The sequence below is a fragment of the Pleurodeles waltl genome, chromosome 2_2 (genome assembly GCF_031143425.1).
Source record: "Pleurodeles waltl isolate 20211129_DDA chromosome 2_2, aPleWal1.hap1.20221129, whole genome shotgun sequence".
NCBI classification, from domain to species: Eukaryota; Metazoa; Chordata; class Amphibia; order Caudata; family Salamandridae; genus Pleurodeles; species Pleurodeles waltl.
Window position 1 is genome coordinate 212,701,044 of NC_090439.1, and position 23,177 is coordinate 212,724,220.

At 49.0% G+C, this 23,177-nt stretch overlaps 1 protein-coding gene across 1 annotated transcript in view; it reads left to right on the forward strand.

Annotated features, from left to right (window-relative positions):
* DNAH5 (dynein axonemal heavy chain 5) overlaps positions 1-23,177 on the forward strand; it is a 4,110,061-nt gene that overhangs the window by 2,557,449 nt on the left and 1,529,435 nt on the right. The window contains exon 39 of the mRNA XM_069219645.1: positions 252-386. Within this exon, the coding sequence (XP_069075746.1) occupies positions 252-386 (135 nt within the window). The remainder of the gene's footprint in view (positions 1-251; positions 387-23,177) is intronic.

Sequence of the window (23,177 nt, forward strand, 5' to 3'; positions counted from 1 at the left end):
TGAGCACATTTATTTTCCATCTTTCCTTGTATATGTGTAAGTTTTTGTAATCCTCTCCATCACCTTTATTTTCTTTTCCTTCCTTACGCCCCTGTTTGTTTCTTCCATTTCTTTTTCTTGCTTTTCCCCGTTTGGATCTTTTCCTTTTTGTCTGTGTTTTCTTTCCTTCTCGTTCCTTTTACTGTCTTTACAACATTTCTCTCACATTTGCCACCAGGTAACTTCGAGCAATGTTTGTCATTTTTTCTTAGGTACATTATGATTTTGGGTTACGTAATATTTTATCAGTCTTGCGGACGCTAGGTGCAGCGAAAAGAGCCAACCCAACAGACACAGAGTCTACCATTGTCATGCGTGTACTAAGAGATATGAATCTATCAAAACTGGTAAGTCTGGGCCACAAACAAGTTTACATCATTCATGAGAAACACAATGTACTTTCTCCAATGCCTGAAAGAATTATATACATTGTAACAACGCCAAAATACGCATAAGATATTGTTGTTTAATTTGATATTTGTCAGTTGTAATTTTCAATTCTTGTAGACCATCTCCTTTGAAGCATCCATGATTTGTGTTTGAGACCCAAAAAGAGACCTTTACTTGTACCTATTACCAAAATGCAGACACTTCACAATCACATTCCGTACCCTTGAGTCAAAAACAAACAGATTATTTTTTAATATAGTTGTGGTGGTGATTCACAGTGGTTAAATAAATGCATTTAATATTCGCTGGGTGAAATATAATTCACGTCACTTTCAAAATACACCTGTATGCCAGGGAATCTGGAATAATTATATCTTTTACATGGATACTTTGTTACCAGTGGGTGTATAATGGCAGCAGTGCTTTTTTTTAAAGACCTCGTGTTAAGCCTCAGATCTATGCAGTATCTTAAGTGCTACTTCACATGTTCCTTAAAAGTAGCCTGGTAGGTATTATAAGATGCAGAATTTGCATTTAAGGTAACAAACACAGGGTGGCTTTGGAGCCCCGCCATTGGCATCGTACCTAACAGGTGCAGAGGTGGTAAGCCACATGCTGCAGTGCTGGGAGCTGTTAGACTTGCTTCTTCCTTCTGATATAGCAGTAGGATCAAGGAGTGAGGTCACGTGTGGTGGAACTGAGAAAAAGGAGTGGAAACAGAATGCCGCTTGAAGGGTAATGTATAATCTGTGTGCTGGACCTGCCTGATAAGGTGATTTGTAGAATGTGCAGCTTTGGAGTATGCATGGGAATGATATGGGGGAGGGAAAGAACTTTGCTGTGGCAGTGGATGGAATGTTAGTAGGGGGTGGCCGGATTGTTCTCTGGAAGCTACTTGTCGAGTCTTGGAGCAGAGAGTGTCATAACATAGATTCACTGAATGAGGTGAAAAGCATGAGTCTGAGGTTGTAATTAATTAAACACCTGTAAAACTGTAATAAAAGTAAAGGCAGAAAAGCAAACTGAAGTACAGGGCGAAACCTTCGCAGCTCTTTCCCCAAATGATACCCATCCCAAAACTGATTACTCCATGCCTTCTGGCCATTGTCTTCTGATTAGGAAAACCTCCTAGAAAGTTCACTAGCATTCCCTGCTGTGCACCATACAGTGAAGCCCAACGCAGTCCAACCCATACAGGGAGTTGGAACATTGCAGAAAAATACGTTTATCAGTCTTAGAGCAATCAACCACTTAATGAGGTTATGGTCCATCCGAACCATAAAATGGGTCTCAAACAAGCAGGGCTAATATTTCTCTAAGGCCCAGCTTATTTTGCAGGATCACAGTTTGTTTTCTGGATTAGAGACAATGCTTGTGAAATTCAATGTGTGCTCCTTTCCATTCTCATTGATTTAAGCAAGATCAGCTCCAGCTTCTTTGTTAGAAGCATCAGACTCTATAATAAAGGTCTGACTGTAATCAGATGCCTTCACTACATGTGAGCTTCAAGTGTGTTTTAAGTTTTATCAGTACAAATGACCTTCTTGGGCTGCTGCTTGGTTGGGTAACTATATTTCCAATGCTCATGCAGTTTCTCTGGTAGTCACTGTCACCTAGGAAGTGTGAAGACTTTCTTCGATGTTCATAGGAGTGACAGACATGTGAAATGTACAGTTTAGAATGGTGGGCATCTGAGCAGAGGGACACACAGTTTTGTTGGAAGCAGTGGGCTGCCTTTCTTGATGAGTTTGTGTATGGAGGCCATGCTGACTGGGACAGGATACAATACTCTAGTGGTAAGACGTAGATATCCCTCCCAATCAAAGTAGTAGCTGCTTCTTGCCTACCAAATCACAGTAGACTATTCCAAGATTTGGGCACCCACAATACTGATTCCTCTTTTGCTGTTTTTTAAATACATTTCTAACAAAGATTGTTTCCTCTTCTGAGTCAGGCAACCGAGAATGTTGGTTGGCTTTTGTCTGTTACCAGTTTGAATACTCCCCTTCCCATTTGAGCACTTTTGTTATTTAATCCATTCATACAGATCCTTTATGTTTGGCTTAGAACCCAGCTCTTTTCTGAAATTAATTTTCTCTTATTTGCCTGCCTGGATACTGGCCCGAGTGGCACTTCCTGGGGCCAGTTTGTTCTGCCTTCCAAGATGTTCACTGAGAAATAATATTGTCGATTGTGTGTAGATAATCCTGTATGCTCATATGTTCCTTGGTTCCTGCTGTCTTACTGCAGTTAACCTAAATGGCACCTTTTGTTCTAGACAGATCAAATCCTAGCGTTTCTCCTTTTAATTCCTTGTTTTGCCTTGTTTCCCCAATGTTTAATAACCTGAGGTACTTGTCTTTCCCCAAGGTGGCTTGATTAGACAACTGTCAATACCAGATGCACTGTAAATAGTGCAGGTGTCTTTGCAATGATGATGGGGACCTCAACTGATGATTCTTCCTGTTTCTACCCATTTGAATAAGAACCCTGAAGTAGAAGCGGGGAAAGGGGTGTAGGATGGAAAGACAAACACAGAGTTGGAGATGAGCCTTCAGGTTGGGTTTTCTGGTAGATGTGATGATTTGGTTGTACTATATGGTATGGCTCTGCGACCTTACTGTGTAGTACACTCACAGAATCTGTCTTAAGTCCAGTCAGACTCATTTCTAAAACCTTAACTTTGGCCATAGAGGTCAGGATTGCTCGAAGTCCTCTTTAAGTCAGGTGATGGTCAACTGCTGCTGGAATGCTGGTTTCTGTTCACATCTGTCCCAGCGAAATCCTTTGGTGGAGGCTGATGTCCCTCGGGGGAGACTAATGTGGGCACAGATAACACTCCTTGGTCTGGTATACTCAGGTACAACTTTTGGCTGTCGAGGATTGGTCTTTTTGGATGCTCAGCAGATATCAGCAGAGATTCATTCGAAATAGCCACTGATACGTCAAGTTGGGCTATTTCAGCTGTGATGGCCCTAGTGCTTGTTCCAGGGGGTCAGCCGACAGACCCTTGAAGTCACTTCTGAGGTCTGAGGTTTGGGAGTGACTTTTCATCAAGCCAGGATCCCCAGGCACAGTCCTCTCTATGGTAGCCCCATGGTGCAGCAGGAGCAGCCCAGCAGACGGCGCAGCCTCCTTTTGCCATGTCCAGGGGTCACCAGGGTAGTCCTTCTTCATTCCTTTCTCCAGTTTCACCATGATCCGAAGTTCATTATGCCACGTTTATGCCCAGAAAGTGTCCTGAGAGGATGATGTGGTCACTAGCCAATGGGCTACCAGGTCCCCTCTCACTCTGTGACACCTTTCCAGCTATGGGTGGCATCTAGAAATCCCAGAGTGCACTATTCTACCCATACTCAAGATGTCTGAACCCTTCTTCGGATATTTGGGCTTAGTATCCCACCCTAGAGCTGTGGCTAACTGTGTGCTACACTATCCTAAACTGTTCAACCTGGTTTATATAGAGCGCATGGCAACCCAGTCAAGTGTGCCCGTGATACCTTCACCAAGACCGAATAGAGGCAGCCCAGACCGTAGATCTAAAACAGATGTGTTTTTAGCAATGTCCTGAAACTTATTTCCGATTGCTGAGCTTTCAGTTCAGCCGAGAGATTGTTCCATGATTTAAATACCAAATGTTAAAATGATCTACCTCCATGTCTTGCTCTTTTAATTGCTATATTTGACAAAAGTCCACTGGATTGATAGCGTAATGTACGATTAGGAACAAGAGGAGAAATAAGCTTTCATATTATTGGGCCAGCCTTCTAATGAATAATCTTGAGGGCTATACATAAGGCTTTGAACTTAATCTTTTTATGAATCGGCGCCAATGCAAAGACTCCAGTGCTGGGCTTGCTGACTTAAACTTAGGGATTTTCATCAAGACTCTAGCAGCCGCATTTTGAAGAACTTGTAATCTATTGATAACATACTTTGGGCTGCCAGTGTACAGAGAGTTGCCATAGTTTAATCTTGAACTCATCAGGCTGTGAACCACCACTCGTCTAGTGTTTGGCGGAAGCTACTCGAGACATTTCCTGAGTGTTGTGAGAGTGCTAAAACAAAGGGCCACTAATTTACCTGCCTGGGAATCCATGGTCAGTCTCTCATCAGTCCAGAAGTCAAGGATTTTCAAAGACCTAACAGGAGTAGGGCAGTCTCCTACATGCTACACGTCCATGGGAAAACCGCTTTGGGCAGTAGTCTTCCCTCTCTGTTCCCACCACCAGCCTACCTACCTGAACAAAGAGCAGTGCTTCAGGAATGTGATCGCCATTTGCCCACAAACGCAGCTTTGCTTTTGAAGGTCGCTTTTTGGGCTAACACACTGAGTGGCTTTGTGCGAAGGGGCGGTAGCACCTCACTCTCTAGCAGGCTGCTATTGTTCCTAAGACTGGGAGTCGCTCACACTACTCCCCAGGAGGGCAGAAAGCTGTCTGCTGGTCAATGACTGTATAAGGCCACTGGTCAAACTGGGTCACAGAGTGGCAACTTTTAGAAAGTTGCTTTTTTATAAAAGTGGCATTAAATTTGACTTGGGCAAAAGTCAGATTTAATGCCATGAACAATCTGATACCTCGAAGTACCCATCTCAGTAGTCCCATTCAGAAGTTAGCCTGGCTGAGTGGTCAGCTGGTAATTCTGTGTTAGCCAAAGGGAAAACTAACTCTTCCACAGCAAAAACATTTTGGAGGTGTTGCTGTTAGGGCGTATATAAAAAATACATGTCCCACCTAATTATATGCAGGTGCCTGCTTTGGGTCTCAATAGGCCTTCCTTGGGAGAGACTTACATATATTGTTAAGGGAAGTGGAGCCTTGCCATTGGATTGAATAGCAAAGGTGAGCAAGCAGGGTTAACACTGCCCTGCCAGTCTGCAGTGGCAGGCTGGGAGCCATTTTGTACTTTTATCACACACAGGGCAGCACAATCAGTGCTGTAGTGCCCAGTGGACACTCAGCCTTACATGCCCTGGGTACCATATACTAGATACTTACTCAGTCTATTCTAATTGGGGGTAGGCAATTCGATAAACACTTTGTAATGGGTTAGAACACAGGGACTGAGGTATGGTTAGCAGGCCTTAATGCACTGTCAGAGTCGAAAACCTAGAAGCATCAGTCCAAAAATGTTGGGGTGAACATGCAAAAAGAGGCATTTCCTTACCGTAGATAATTCTAACCTAGGTACCAGACTGGATGCAGAAACGTTTGCATTAGCTCCTGCACAAGACAGGTGGCACCATCTACCTCTCCAACAATTCTGTCCTACCTCCAGACATGATGAATTAGGGTTGTACACTAGCCCCACCCCTGCATGCTGACGTCAGTTCCTATTTTTCTGCACCTTTTTTATGCTGCTGCCACTTTCTCTACTTTTGTCAAATCCTTTTTTGCTGCAGCAAATTGTTCTGACAGTGGTCAGGAATGTCATCCCTTAAGATTACAGTTTTTAAACTATGCTGTGTGTGCCGCAAACAGATGTTGGTTACATGAATCTGGGTCTTGGGACAAATGTTCATTGATGCATCTAAAAGCCATCATGGAGTGTGAAGTCATTCTCTCCATTTCCAAGCTCAAAATAAAAGCAGGAGACGGTCCTGATCCACATCATGATGCTTGTTTCCGTCCAGATTACCTTTGTGAGGTAATTCAAGGAAGAACTTAAGCAAGAAACATCGGAAGAGCAAGAGTGACGCTTGGACATCAAAGCACTTCCACTTGATGCACAGGTAGAACAGTTGACGTGTGAAAAGCCCTACCCTGACTTCAAACTCTTCCTGGGACCTCATACCAGTCCTGGAGCAGTGCATCCTAAACTGCCTAGGCTATCATTGTCTCTGCAGCAAGTTGCACCCTTCAAGAAGGCCATGCTGTAGATTTCTAAATGAATACCTGCTCTTTTGAGTACACCCTCTAAACCCTGGATCCATCATGGTTGTAGGAAGTTGGCTCTGTATGTACTATTTCAAAGTAAGAAATAGCATGCACAGAGTCTAAGGGTTCTCCTTAGGAGTAAGATAGTGGCAAAAATAGATAATTCTAATGCTCTATTTTGTGGTAGTCTGGTCGAGCAGTAGGCTTATCAGAGGGTAGTGTTAAGCATTTGTTGTACACACACAGGCAATAAATGAGGAACACACACTCAAAGACAATTCCATGCCAATAGGTTTTTATATAGAAAAATATATTTTCTTAGTTTATTTTAAGAACCATAGGTTCAAGATTTACAAACAATACTTTAAATGAAAGGTATTTCACTCGGGTATCTTAGGAACTTTGAATCATCACAATAGCATCTACAGTTTTGGCAAAAATGGCAATAAGCTATTTTTAAAATGGATACTGCAAAAATCAACAGTTCCTGGGGGAGGTAAGTATTTGTTAAGTTCACAGGTAAGTAAAGCACTTACAGGGTTAAAAGTTGGGTCCAAGGTAGCCCACCACTGGGGGTTCAAGGCAACCCCAAAGTTACCACACCAGCAGCTCAGGGCCGGTCAGGTCCTGAGGTCAAAGTGGTGCCCAAAACACATAGGCTTTGATGGAAATAGGGGTGCCCCGGTCCCAGTCTGCCAGCAGGTAAGTACCTGCGACTTCGGAGGGCAGACCAGGGGGGTTTTGTAGGGCACCGGGGGGGACACAAGCAGGCACAAAAAGTACACCCTCAGCAGCACAGGGGCGGCCGGGTGCAGAGTACAAACAGGCGTTGGGTTTGCAATAGGTTTCAATCGGGAGACCCAGGGGTCTCTTCAGCAATGCAGGCAGGCAAAGGGGGGGCTCCTCGGGGTAGCCGCCACCTGGGCTAGGAAGAGGGGTCTGGGGGCCGCTCCTGCACTGGAGTTCGGTTCCTTCAGGTCCTGGGGGCTGCGGGTACAGTGTGCTTTCCAGGCGTCAGGTTCCTTGAAGCAGGCAGTCGCGGTCAGGGGGAGCCTCTGGATTCCCTCTGCAGGTGTCATGGTGGGGGCTCAGGGGGGTCGACTCTGGCTACTCACGGGTTCGCAGTCACCAGGGAGTCCTCCCTGTAGTGTTGGTTTTCCACAGGTCGAGCAGGGGCGTCGGGTGCAGAATGGAAAGTCTCACGCTTCCGGCGGGAAACGTGAGGTCTTTATAAGTTGCTTCTTTGTTGCAAAGTTGCAGGTTTGTTGAACAGGGCCGCTGTCCTCTGGAGTTTCTTGGTCCCTTTAGATGCAAGGTAGTCCTCTGAGGCTTCAGAGGTTGCTGGACCCTGTGGGATGCGTCGCTGTTGCAGTTTTTCTTGAAGTGGGGAGACAGGCCGGTAGGGCTGGGGCCAAAGCAGTTGGTGTCTCCGTCTTCTCTGCAGGGCTTCAGGTCAGCAGTCCTTCTTTGTCTTCAGGTTGCAGGAATCTATCTTCCTAGGTTCTGGGGGCCCCTAAATACTCAATTTAGGGGTGTGTTTAGGTCTGGGGGTTAGTAGCCAATGGCTACTAGCCCTGAGGATGGCTACACCCTCTTTTTGCTTCCTCCCGGTGGGGAGGGGGTCACATCCCTAATCCTATTGGGGGAATCCTCCATCTGCAAGATGGAGGATTTCTAAAAGTCAGAGTCACCTCAGCTCAGGACACCTTAGGGGTTGTTCTGACTGGCCAGTGAGTCCTCCTTGTTTTTCTCATTATCTCCTCCAGCCATGCCGCAAAAGGTGGGGGCAGTGGCCGGAGGGGCAGGAATCTCCACTAGCTGGGATGCCCTGTGGCGCTGTAACAAAGGGGGTGAGCCTTTGAGTCTCACCACCAGGTGTTAAAGTTCCTGCAGGGGGAGGTGAGAAGCACCTCCACCCAGTACAGGCTTTGTTCCTGGCCTCAGAGTGACAAAGGCACTCTCCCCATGTGGCCAGCAACATGTATTGGTGTGTGGCAGGCTGGCAAAAACTAGTCAGCCCACACTGGAAGTCGGGTATGTTTACAGGGGGCATCTCTTAGATGCCCTCTGGGTGTATTTCACAATAAAATGTACGCTGGCATCAGTGTGCATTTATTGTGCTGAGAAGTTTGATACCAAACTTCCCAGTTTTCAGTGTAGCCATTATGGTGCTGTGGAGTTCGTGTATGACAGACTCCCAGACCATATACTGTTATGGCTACTCTACACTTACAATGTCTAAGGTTTTGCTTAGACACTGTAGGGACATAGTGCTCATGCACCTATGCCATCACCTGTGGTATAGTGCACCCTGCCTCAGGGCTGTAAGGCCAGCTAGAGGGGTGACTTATCTATGCCATAGGCAGTGTGAGGTTGGCATGGCACTCTGAGGGGAATGCCATGTTGACTTAGTCATTTTCTCCCCACCAGCACACACAAGCTGGCAAGCAGTGTGCATGTGCTGAGTGAGGGTTCCCCAGGGTGGCATAAGACATGCTGCAGCACTTAGAGACCTTCCCTGGCATCAGGGCCCTTGGTACCAGGGGTACCAGTTACAAGGGACTTACCTGGATGCCAGGGTTGTGCCAATTGTGGAGACGAAGGTACAGTTTTAGGGAAAGCACCCTGGTGCTGAGGCCTGGTTAGCAGGCCTCAGCACACTTTCAAATCATAACTTAGCATCAGCAAAGGCTAAAAGCCAGGGGGTAACCATGCCAAGGAGGCATTTCCTTACAATGGTCCCCAGTTAAACTTCTGCCAGTGAACCATTCCCTGACATGGACTGACTCAAGGTGAGGTCCATCCCCCGCGCCTCCATCTTCGGGTTGTGCCTCCACTTCTTTGCTGTAGGTCTCACATATTACTCTTTTATCAGCACTTCCTCCAGCTCCAACAGATTTGGTGTTGGCTTCTGCCCCTGATTTGGATTCATACTTGGCAGAGTTCAGTACAGTTTGCTGTATGCCAAGTGATACTATAACAAGGCGCAAGCGGATGTATGACTCTACTCCTGTGCCATGAGAGTACCTCAGGTGGATGGGCTTCTTTTTGGATTAGACGTTCCTATACAGGACCTTCATCCAGTCCAACACGATGATGAGGCACATAATCTACTCACCACACATTACAATGATGCTGGTCTGTATCTTGACTTACAAAATTCCAGATAATTTCCCTGAATTTGCTCTCCCGTCACCTTTGGCATCCCCAGCAGAAAAAACCACATAGGCCCTCATTACAACCCTGGCGGTAAATCCCGCTCACTGCCATGCTGTAGGCCGCCAACATACCGTGGCCGCGGCGGAAATCCGCTACAGGTATTATGACCCACATCTTGTAATCTTCCACGATACAGACACCCACACAAGTCTGCCACACCAAAGGTCAGTGATAAACTGGCGATACCAAAACTCACACCGTCACGCCAACAAGAATATGCCTACACTATCATGACCTATGAATCAACACGGCGGCCTTTCAACCGCGGTAATCCATTGACGGCACACACCCCGCGCTCAAAATACACAAACAATTACTTACAAAAGACAACCACATTGGACAAATCGAAATATGCACACCTGATACACATACACACACCACACACTCACAATACTATAAAACACACACCCACATTACCCACAACCCCTTACAATTACATTTTTGTGAAGAAGCACAGAGAGAGAATAGCTAACACTACACTGGCATCCACTAGCACACCACACCATCACGCATACAACATCCACACACCTCAAACAACACACACCAACACAACATTTCACACAACAAACATCACCTCACACATCACCCACACCACATCATGGCACTTCAAAGACACCCCAGGTTTTCTGAGGAGGAGCTCAGGGTCATGGTGGAGGAAATCATGTGGGTAGAGCCACAGCTTTTCGGATCACAGGTGCAGCACACCTCCATTGCTAGGATGATAGAGCTATTGCGGAGAATCTTCGACAGGGTCAACGCAGTGGGACAGCATCCAAGAACACTGGATGACATCAGGAAGAGGTGGAACGACCTACGGAGAAGGTACGTTCCGTGGTATCCAGACACCAGATTGCTGTACAGAGGACTGGCGGTGGACCCCCACCTCCTCCCCTACAACTAACAACATGGGAGGAGCAAGTCTTGGCAATACTGCATCCTGAGGGCCTCGCAGGAGTAGCAGGAGGACTGGACTCTGGCAAGTCATATCTTTATTACCATATCCCCCACCCCACCTGCATGCCATCAAATACCCCCACCCTCACCCTCACCCCCATCACTCCAACATCTCACATATGCCCCACTATCACAACCCAGTACTCCCAATCCCAAGCCCTGCATGCAACACCAAAGCATGGACACCCATTGCCAAAGCAGGTCCAGTACAGACACCCACACAGACCCCAAAACACTAATCACACAATGGCAAACACAACAAGGCAAGAACAGGAGTAGAGTGTAACTCACCCAATGCACAAGATGGCACACACAGATACTAAAATTATGCATTTACACCCCAACAGGACCCAGACCCAACGTCACCGGACAGGAGGTGCCAGACATATCCAGTCCCCCCACAGAAGAGGCACACAGTGATGACAGCAGCTCTGCATGCCTGGATCAAGATGACTAGCCCGGCCCATCAGGGATCTCGGGACAGTCGGTTCCCATGCCACAGTCACAAGCAACCACAGAGCCTCCCCCCTCAGGAGACACCCCTACAGCACTCACCCAGCGGGCCCATCCCTCTGTCCCCAGCACACGTCAATCAGCAGTGTGTCCACCACTACAGGGACCCCAGACAAACCCACCATCCCAAAACAATCAGGGACCGGGGGTCAGTGGCAGTCGGCACACAGTTCAGGGGACAGAGGCATAGGATAACAGGGAAACTGGGAGGACTGCTGTGCGACAGGGGGAGGACAGGCCTAGGGAACCCACTCTCCACGAGGCACTCTCCAACATCATGGGAGCATACCATCATTCCCAGGAGACCATGGGCACGGTACTGGCCAAGTTGCAGGAGACCCAGAGGCTGCAGGAGGAACACTACCTGAGGATCAGGGAGGACTTGAAGTCCATCAACACCACCCTGGTCACAATTGCAGGGGTGCCGGAAAACCTAGCCAACACCATGAGGGACACAGTGGGACACAAACGGGCCCCTGACACTAGCCTGAACGATGAACAGCCTTCCACCTCCACCGGCGCTAGTGGACAGGAGGCACCGCCACAGGACCAACAGGCCACCAGCACCCCACCCCCTGCAGAAGGAGAACCAGCCCGCAAACAGTCCCTGAGATCCAGGAACAAGACAGAGAACATTGCCAAGACCCCCGGCAGGAAATAAGACTCTCCTGATTGTCACCCTTCTGTCCCACTTTGTCACCCTGTCTACCTTAAATTGCCATTGCTCCCCTTCCTATGCCCCCTTGGACAATGCACCTGTGAGAGGAAGAGACTGAACTCTACCATGGACATTCCTCCACCATCACCCCAGCCCATTGCACACCCCCTCCACGTATTAGCACAGAAATAAACACACTTGAATCACAAATCAATCTGGAGTCAGTCTGTACTTTTACAAATGTGTAATTGCAACCTTTCGGAAATATAGCAATGTCAATGTTCATATTCACATACCAATGTTACAAAGTTGTTGGGCAGCAGTAAACATAGCAGAGGGCACAAAGTGGGACCCAGATCTGTGAAATGGATAGCCAAAGTGACATTTCAGGGTCCATACTCAGAGGTAAAAAAGCAGAATTATGCTATGTCCTACAGTAGTATGAGATGTGAAAAGCAGTGCCATCCTTTTACCTGTGCCTCACTGGAAGTTTTGCATGATGATGTTTCGGTTGTCTATATGTTCTTCTTCTGCCTCCTCTTCTTCACTGTCCACAGGCTCCACAGCTGCCACAAGACCAGCATCAGGCCCATCCTCCTGCAGAAAAGGCACCTAGTGTCGCAAGGCCAGGTTGTGCAACATACAGCATGCCACGATGATCTGGCACACCTTCTTGGGTGAGTGGTATAGGGAGCCACCTGTCAGATGGAGGCACCGGAAACTGGCCTTCAGGAGGCCGAAGGTGTGCTCTATTATCCTCCTTGTTCACCCATGTGCCTCATTGTAGCATTCCTCTGCCCTTGTCCTGGGATTCCTCACTGGGTCAGTAGCCATGACAGGTTGGGGTAACCTGAGTCACCTGCAAATATCGAGAGACAACTGTTAGACATCCTACAAACATTAGGGACTCTTCCATACCCAGACACCTATTTAAACTGTGTGGGGACCTTGGGCTCACCTATTAGCCACACCCTGTGCCTCTGGAGTTGCCCCATCACATAAGGGATGCCGCTATTCCTCAAAATGTAAGCGTCATGCACAGAGCCAGGATACTTGGCATTCACATGGGAGATGTACTGGTCTGCCAAACACACCATCTCCACATTCATAGAATGGTAACTTTTGCGGTTTCTGTACACCTGTTCATTCCTGCGGGGGGGACAAATGCCACATGTGTACCATCAATGGCACCAATGATGTTGGGGATATGTCCCAGGGCATAAAAGTCAGCTTTCACTGTGGGCATATCCTCCACCTGAGGGAACACGATGTAGGTGCACGTGTTTCAGCAGGGCAGACAACACTCTGGACAACATGTTAGAGAACATTGGCTGTGACATCCCTGATGCCATGACCACTGTTGTTTGAAATGACCCACTGGCCAGGAAATGGAGTATTGACAGGACCTGCACTAGAGGGGGGATTCCTGTGGGATGGCGGATAGCTGACATTGGGTCTGGCTCCAACTGGGCACACAGTTCCTGGATTGTGGCAAGATCAAGTCTGTAAGTGATAATGATGTGTCTGTCTTCCATTGTCAACAGGTCCACCAGGGGTCTGTACACCGGAGGATGCCGCCATCTCATCACCTGCCCCAGCGGACGTGCCCTATGGAGGAGAAGGGTGAGCAGAGGGTCATACACCACATAGGTTTTACAAGGCTGTTTAGCACAATCGTGAACTATTCTTTGTGTGCCTTTGTCTGTCCGTATTCATGGCCAAAAGTGCTGTGACGCAGTTAGTTGGCCTGCCATGTGGCCATCTGAAATGGCGGCTGCCTGACCTTTAAGGAGGGACAAGGGGAAATGAGGTAACTGCACTGGCGTTGTGGTGCATCGCGGTAGGCGGTCGAAGACCGCTGCGCTATTCAGCATTGGTTATCATTGGGCCCTATGGGTTCCAGCAGCTAATGACGATGTACCCCGGCGGTGACGGTACACACCGCCGCGGACGTGACCGCCATTTTCTATCTGTTCATTCACTTGATAACTGACCTTCGACAGGAGAGGACCTACACTGCAAGTGCTGCTGTGACCTGAGTCTGGAAGCGACAATGGCTTCAGTGTCTGGGGAAAGGGCCCCTGCCTTCACTGCGGAGGAGTTGGACAAACTGGTGGATGGGGTCCTCCTCCAGTACACGCAACTTTACGGTCCACCAGACAAACAGGTGAGTAAACTGTGTGCATGGTGGATGGCACATGATTGTATGGAGTGTCGCGGATCGAAGAGACGGGGGGGGCACAGGCCAGCATGTGAGGATGGTGAGTGTATGTTTTTCTGGGCCAGGGTGGGAGGTTTGTGGCCAATGAGTAAGAAGAACTGGACGGGGGAGTAACATCCATTTTTACTTCACTGGGGTTCTACCATAGACGGAGCACCCACTGCCGGAAAAGAGGGGAGGACCTGCGCTGCTGGAGCAAGAAAACGGCAGAGGCCCAGCTGGGGATGGCCTCCCAACATGGAAGGGGTGCCCATCGCACCATGACCCCCCTGATTTACTGGATCCTGACGGTGGCATATCCTGAGTTGGATGGGCGCTTGAGGGCATCACAGCAGCCACAAGGGGGTGAGTACAGTCTCATTCAGCTGACTCTGCACGCTTGACGAGGTGTCTGGGTGGGGGTGGTGGGCTGTGGGTTCGCCTAGGGCACGGCAGACGCGCCAAGGTACATCCATTGTTTTGTAGGCTCAGTGCCACTCCAACCCCAAAGGTGGTAGTTGCCCTCTACACCTAGTCAGGCTCCTATGGGTTCCAGCTGTACATTAAATGGGTCTAGGCAGAGTCCCCTATGGGCATGTGCTTTTCCCCTGTTCTGTTAGTGCATGCGCTAGTGCATAGGTCTGCTCCCTGTGTGTTGTGTCTGCCAACGGTAGTGGTGTTGCAGGCATTGACCATGTGTCTCTTCTGTCTTCCCCCCCTTTTTGTTTTGTCACCCTGTCCCTGTGTGCATTAGCATCATCTGGCGGAGGAGCATTGGCCCCAGAGCAGGAGGGAGCTGTAACCCAGATGGCCCTGGAGGGTGAATTTATGGAGTCTGAAGGCACCAGTGGGATGGAGGGCGAGGGGAGCTCCACGACGGGGACAGGAGCAGACACCAGTGACAGCGACTCCTCCTATGATGGGAGCTCCCTTGCGGTGGCAGGCACCTCTCAGGCCACCGCAACAACAGGTACAGCCGCCACCCCCATACCGCACCACCCTCCCAGCAGCCCCTCATCGTGTTTCCCGTGACCGCTCACCCAGGAGGGTGGGCATCTCCTTCGCCCCAGGCACCTCAGGCCCTGCCCCAGTAACCCCTGCTGCCCTCAGTGAGGAGGCTATTGACCTCCTGAGATCCCGCACTGTTGGGCAAACAACCATTTTAAATGCCACCCAGGGTGTCAAGAGGCATTTGCAGCAAACAAATGCATACCTGGAGGCCATTCATTCTGGTGTGGCAGCCCAATAGAGAGCATTTCAGGCTCTGGCCTCAGCACTGATGGCAGCCATTGTCCCTGTGTCCAGCCTCCCCCCTCTAACTTCCATTACCCAGCCTCAAACCCCTCTACCTCAGCCTATCCCAAGCACACCATCAGACAGCATTCACCCAAATCAACACACAAAAGTAGCTCAGGCAAACATAAGCACCACACATCCCACAGGCACTCCCACAAGCACCATACCCATGCAGACACACCAACATCCACTGCCTCCACTGTGTCCCCCTCCTCCATGTCCTCCTCCTCCCTCCGAGTCTCGTATCTACTCACACCTGCATGCACTACATCCTCAGCCACTACCTCCATCACCAGCACGCCCATCACCACACACCGCTCACGTGCACTCACCACCCCCACTACCATGCACACGTCCCCTGTGTCCTCTCCCAGTGTGTCTGAGAGCCCTCCTCCCAAACTACACAAACGCAGGCACATACCCACCCAACAGCCATCCCCCTCACAACAGCCTCCGGCCCATGCACCTTCACCCAAATTCAGCAGACGTACACCTCCTACAACCACTCCCTCTTCCTCCACTCCCAAACCCCCTCCATCTTCCCGTCCCAGTGTGTCTAAAAAGCTTTTCCTGACTAACATTGACCACTTCCCCACACCTCCCCCCTCCCGTCCTTCCCCCATGGCCAGGATGTCCAAGTCCCAGCCCAGCACCTCAGCCACCAAATCCTCCAGCACTGTGGTCTCAGCAAGTCCGGTCACATCTCGGGCGGCACCCATCAGGGATGCCACTGTGCCACCTAGCGAGGCCAAGGATCAGCCCATTCCGTTACCTGCCAAGGTGAAGAAGGTGCCCACATGCCGTAGGGAGAAGCTGCACCAACCACCCAACAAGGCCTCCTCCAAGCCAAAAGGGTACAGTGCCAAGGGACCAGCAGCAACACCCAAGGTGGGGAGGGACACAAGGGCAAAGGGAAGTCAGGACAGGACACGGAGCCTCCGGCTGAGGGACTAGAGTCACCCCTTCTGGCAACCAGAACAGCAACCTGTACAGCGGTGAACACCGCCACCTGCACCGCCACCTGCCCGTCTGCTGCCTCAGCTACAGTCCCCAGCATCATCCCCAGTGGGCAGCCGTCCGAGGCTGCAGGAGACGTCCTACTGTCTCCCTCCACAGGTGCTGACACATTCACCACCTGCAGCATCTCCGCCACAGACACCACCGCCACCAGCCCCACGACGTGATCAGACAGTGCCACCACAGCTGACATGGCTAACATTCCCAGTGGTCAGCGGTCCGAGGCTTCCTGTTCCTAGGCAATCTCGTGGCACACACACCCAGGTGAGGATATGGGACCTGCCACACTGCATGTGAAGCACTCTGGGCACCAAGCCCCCTCCAGAACCAGAGGAGAACAGCATCCACTACGCCAGTCCTTGGCAGGATGAAGCACTCTAGGCATCAAGCCCCCTCCAGAACCAGTGGAGAACAGCATCCACTCACACAGTCATTGGCAGGATGAAGCACTCTGGGCACCAAGCTCCCTCTAGAACCAGTGGAGAACAGCATCCACTACCCCAGTCCTTGGCAGGATGAAGCACTCTGGGCACCAAGCCCCCTCCAGAACCAGCGGAGAACAACATCTACTATCCCAGTCCTTGGCAGGATGAAGCACTCTGGGCACCAAACCCCCTCCAGAACCAGTGGAGAAGAGCATCCACTACCCTAGTCCTTGGCAGGATTAAGCACTCTGGGCACGAAGCACCCTCCAGAACCAGTGGAACATGTAAACAACTTGAGAGACTGTGGCTTTGCACTCCCCAGGATGAAGCAGTGGGCAAACCACCCACTTGAGAGACTTGAGAGACAGTGGCTTTGCACTCCCCAGGATAAAGCAGTGGGCAAACCACCCACTTGAGAGACTGTGGCTTTGCACTCCCCAGGATAAAGCAGTGGGCAACCCACCCACTTGAGAGACTTGAGAGACTGTGGCTTTGCACTCCCCAGGATAAAGCAGTGGGCAAACCACCCACTTGAGAGACTTGAGAGAATGTGGCTTTGCACTCCCCAGGATAAAGCAGTGGGCAAACCACCCACTTGAGAGACTTGAGAGACTGTGGCTTTGCACTCCCCAGGATAAGGCAGTGGGCATGGGCCCCCCTTGTGGAGCAGTGGCGTCGTCCGTTCATCTGGCTGAGGTGCCCCCCCTCCCCCTGAGGTGCCTGTTTATTTTCGATCTGATGCCTCAGCAGTGTTCTCTCCGTTTCGAGTCAGGTATCATTTGTGGGCTTCACCCATGCATTTTGGGACCACTGGTCCACGGACAACGATTGGTACACTATCCGGACTTGTGTAGTTGCTGTACATATTTGTATATACTGATGATTTAAAGTTATGTTGGCCTATCTGATTTTTCGATGATTACACTCGTCACAATCATTTCATTTTGTCCTTGCGTTCTTCCAGGGGGTGACGGGGTGTAAATGTAATGTTGCTGCATGTATTTGTGTGTATGTTGTTGTGGGTGAGGGTGGGGGAGTTGCATGTTGCGTGTGTGTGTCACTCTCTCTTTCCTCACCCCTCCTGTGTGTGCTCGGTGCAGTACTCACTGCGGTCATCGCCAGTGTCTTTGCTGCTCCTGGTAGAAGAGGAAGTAGACCAACATGGGCAGGACCTGTAACTCGATCTCCATGGCGTCCTGGTTCCTCGTTGGGTGTTGAGAGGTGAGTGGTTTCTGTTCTAAGTTCTGTTTCTGCTGTGCTTTTGATGGCTTTGGTACTGCCCCGGAAAAGGTGGCGTATAGGCCTGTTGTAATACAGTGGGGGGTACAATGGGTTCCGCTGTCTGTTGGCGGTTATCACCGCGGTGTTTGTTTCTACCGCCGTGGCGGTCGTAGTGTTAAAGTGGCTATGTTGGCGGTTTCCGCCATGGTCGTGATTCCATTTTTTAACCGCCAGCCTGTTGGCGGTATTACCGCCGCTTTAACACCGTCCGCCAGGGTTGTAATGAGGGCCATAATGTGGCGGGTGGTCTGGAGGGCAATGAAGTTTTGTAGCTTTCACTCCACACTGAAGATGCTAAGGCGTATCTCCTGATGAAGGCTCTGTAGTCTGGCCCTTCCACTTTGGAGCCTCTGTTGCCATTTAATAAGGTTTTGATCAACTGTCTCATGAGAGCTTGTTCAAAAACATTGTCTGTCCTGGCAGTGAATGACCCCACTACTAAGTGCCAATGGACAGTACCTGTAGATCTTAGGATCTTAAGTGGTGGATGGCGGATGTTTATGTGGGTAGTGGTTCTCCTAATCTCTTCTGGAGATTGTATTGTCCTTCCCAGCCAAAGAGCATATAAATGACCACGCCACACATGGAGCTTATTAACAGATGCCTTTATTCCTCAGCATATGATCACACTCCGTCGGATCATTTCATACCCATTGATAACCAAATACCTCCCAACAGTTACGCACACCCTCTATTGAGTCTGCCTAGAACCATGAGAGTCCTAGCACACCTAATCTAATGACACAGCAGAGATTACAGTGGATTTGGTAGCATAATCCTTCAGCTGGGGAGGTCACCTGAATGATGTGGAGAATAAAGAACTTTGGTCTTTGTTAGAGTAGCACTATCACAAAAATCTACTGGAGCTGTGAACCATCTGTCTGGCAATTGAGACCTTTCTGTCCTCCGTCCAGAGTAGGCTTATCCAGATCCTTATGGCACATGACCGCCATGTGGTACTGCATAAGCAGGGTGGTATGGGGTTGTTTTCTCTCTTTCTGGAAGTGTTCAGGCCTTGGTGCCTACTGCTTATTTACTTGCTCTCCCTGGGTTCCAGTCACCTGGCAGGATCTCTGAAAATTAGAGCAAATGAACTTAGCAGGTATTATTTTGCCGATCACAGGTAGTGTCTGCTCCTGCAGTTGACTTTAAACCAGTGCTTGCCAAACTTTTTAGAACCAGAACCCAGTTTGTAGAACAACAAACTTTGCAATCCACCTAGATCCAATGAACATGAGGCGGGTCATTTCTTAATGTAACTAAAGCATGGTATGGTAGTCTACTGTCATTTACAGACAGCACATTTTCCATTGACATGGCCACTAAATTTGCACTGACATACAGTTTTAGTGATAAAACTATATTGTACACAAATCATAATGATTGGAATTTTGGTTTCATAAAAAATGTATCATTTGTACATCAACAAGTAAAGTATCTAGATTTTGTTTTTTATTCCATTCCAAACTTTGTTTCCATCACACTTTAAAATTACAAAAAAGTGCTTCATTTTTGTTTTCCTAACTGGTGAATGTCTGCAGTTCATTTAAAGGTATTTACATTTTGGCATCTGATAGAGACTTCTGCCGCAGATTCCTTACCTTAGGATATTCGTCAAACGTTATAGTGGATCTGGAAAATCTTGAGTAGTACCCCTATGCCACCAAGTACCATTGAACAGCTCTGCAGAGCCACTGTCCGCACCAGTTTATAATTGTATCAGTTCCTTTCTTTCTGTGCCAACAGTGTGGATCTGGAAGAGATACCTCAGTTGTTTTTTTTAACCACTTTTTGGGAACTTTTGATGAATTTCTTTCAAACATTTTTGCTCTCAGTGTGCTTAGTGAAATCCCCTAAAAGCCTGTGGGTTTTAAAATCTTTGGAGATTACCACAGACAAATGTCTGTGATGGACCCTCATCTGGTTTGCTTGTGGTACCTGGAGCTGGACCACTACTCCTGGGCCTGTCCCGACTGCTGCATTATAAATCCTTACGAGTTTCTGGAGTGATCGATAAAGCACCTAACGGCTCAACATCAGGTGACTCTCCGGGTACCTGTCAAGTGTATGGTCCAGAGCCCAATATTTAAGTTTTTCCTGTCAGTCATTGTTGCAGTGGGAGTCGTCATCGGGTAAGTCCCTCAAGCACAAGAAGACCTTCAGGCCCCATGGGTTCAGGAGGTACCCCGACTGGGTTTCTGCTGGCAGGTTCGCCATTTGCACCAATTGGGTCCACTGGATCCTAAGCGAATTTGGTCATAAATGCACAACCTTTGCTGTTCCCAGCGCCACTAATGCCCTTTGGTGGCCTGTCTCCCATCTCATCCCCGACTCTGATACGAAGCTGGATCGGCGTCGCTTGATGTCGACACTGGCTCCGACCAGAACCAGACCATCCAGGTCGAAGACAGTGCATTCTTTCTTTGATAGGCCCAGTGGGGAGTATGAATGTAGTGATTTTGAGGATCCCTATGGTTACCTTGATCCCATACAGTGAGGGACTCAGTTGCACAAGTGCTGCCCATGGGCCTCAGAGGAGGCCCAAGCCATTGTGACCCAGGCTATTACTGATGGCAGGGACACTGCAAAGATTACGATACGACATGGCATGATAGACTCACTGGGCAGGACCATTGCTTCATTGGTGGTACTCTGTCACCATGCTTGGCCAAGATCTATTGGCTTCTCAGGGGATGCCCAGGCATCCTTTATGGCTGTACCCTTCAATGGCACTCATATGTTTAGGGACAAGGCGTATTTGGAGAGTAGGGTCACTGCCTGTTTTTGGGACTCACCAAGGCCCCACTTCAGTGGCACACTTTTCTTTGCTTCTTCTGTGGCTGCAGTAGGGGCTACCAGCCAATTCCTTTTCCACCCAGCCATGAAGGCCAGCAGACTCACCAGTCTTTTCATGGCTGCAGATGCGGCTTCTAGAAGTCGTGTGGGAACTAAGGCCAGAGATCTGCACCTTATGCCACCCCCGGCAGCTGCAGCCTACAAATCTCTTTAATGTGCCCTTGCAGCAACATGGGCAACCATTGGCATTAGTATCTGGCACCACCTGCCCCATGGCAAGCCATAACTTCGGACAAGTTGGTGCTCTAAATTCTTTGGTGGGATTACACACTCTCATTTGCAGAAACCCCACCACTCCTGCCAATGGACTCAGATTGGCTGATGGAGGACCACTGCTCCTTGCTGCATCAGGAAGTGCAGGCTTTATGGTCATTGAGAGGGTAGCATCAGAAATTTGTGTTTGCTATTCCTGCTACTTTTTAGTGCCCAAGGAGGATGGAGGCTTCCAGCTTATCTGAGTGCTTTTTGGCCATTGAGAGGATGCTGGCATCAGAAATAGGTTGTGGTTGCTATTCCCTCTACCTTTTAGTGCCCAAGGAGGATGGAGGCATCTAACCTATCTTAGAGCTGCCCCTTCTCCTGAAGAAGGCGAAATTACAGATGTTAACATTTGCTCTGATCCTTTCTTTGTTGGACTCTGGACACTGGATGGTAGTGTTGAACATACAGCATCTCCATTTTTACATCCCCGTCCAGGAGGCTAATCAGCATTATCTGCAGTTCATGGTGGGCCAGGAACATTTCCAGATTGCTGTGCTCCCTTTTGGTCTCACTGTGCTTCTTTGGTATTTATGAAGGTTATTGCAGCAGCACATCTGAGGAGGTCAGGGGTCCTAGTTTTCCCCCACCTCAATGACTGACTTCTGAAGCAGGCTTGTTCCACGCAGTTATTACCCACCTCCAGACTACAGCAGACCACCTGCATTCACTACGGTTCACTATCAGCATGTCAAAGTTACTCCTGACTTCTTCTCAGATGCTCCCTTTCATCAAAACCATTATGAAAATGATGCAATTTCACACCTGTCCTCTGACGCAGAGAATCCAGAACATTCTGACTATGATCCTGATGTTTTAACCTTAATCCTGGATTTTAGTGACTCTGAGACTGATGGGTCTAATTGCCTCATACATCCTGCTGGTGAATACACTTGATGGAATATGAGGGCTCTAGATTGGGATCTGAAGTACCAGTGGGCACAGCATCAGTGGAATTTCTACACCTTGGTCCAAATTTCCAAGGAGAGTGCGAAAGATCAGCAAAGGTGGCTACAGGACCGCAATTGGTTTACTGGCATACCCCTCTCCTTTCCCCAGCCAGAGCTGACAGTGGTGCCTAATGCATCGCTCCTAAGCTTGGGCAGCCATCTGGGACCAGTAGAGATCAGAGGCCTCTGGTCCCTGGTGGACACTCTGCTCTAAATCAGTTTTCTGGAGCTGAGGGTGATTTCCTGGGCACTGAAAGCTTTCCTGCCCTCCATCAATGGGACGCTGGTTCAGGTGTTTTATGGACAACAGTTCCGCCATAGGACACTGCAACAAGCAGGGCAGAATGGGGTCATTGCGCCTCTGCACCTCTGGACTTGGTTGGAATGTCAGGACATATTCCTGGTCGAATAGCACATGGTGGGATCTCTAAACGCCAGGGCAGACTAACTCATCTGGCGATGCCTTGTAGGCCATGAATGGTGTCTACATCCAGAGGTGGCTCAAGATCTCTCTTAGTAATGGTAAGAAACTTGAGTAGATCTTTTCACCACCACAAGAATGAGCAAAGTCAGCACTGCTACGCGCTGGAGTTCTCAAAGCGGCTATTGCTCGAAGATGCAATCCGATTAGACTGAAATACGGGACTCCTGTATGCCTTTCTGCCAATACCTCTCCTCCCCCAAGTTCTCAAGAAGATCAGAACCAAATGGGTCCACGGCTTCCTGGTGGCTCCAGATTGAGCAAGGAGAGTATGGTATTTCGAACTTCTGGTGTATTTTCATCTGTCCTTCAATCAGGCTGCCCATTTGGGAAGATAATCTGCAACAGGGCAGGGCCCTACACCTGAATCTGCACATACTCCACCTTCATGCATGGAGATTCAGCAACAACAGTCAAGTGTCTTAAGCATTTCTTCTGAGGTCTGTGACGTCATCGTGACAGCCAGGTGTCCATACGCAAAACCTGTGTATGCCTGGAGTTGGGACAAGTTTGTGGCTTGGTGTGCTGAGAAACACATTGACCCACTTTCTGTCCAGAGTGTTGCTGTTTGTTTTGTCCTTAGCCCAGCAAGGCCTTGCCCTGAGCACAGTTAAGGGGTATCTTCTGGCAAGTTCCGCATTTTGTTGTTGCCAGATCAACCCTCCGTGTTTAAGCAACACATTTTGACACAATTTCTAAAAGGTCTTCAGCATATGTTTCCTCCCAAACCTTTTGTTATACCCCTATGGGATCTTAATTTG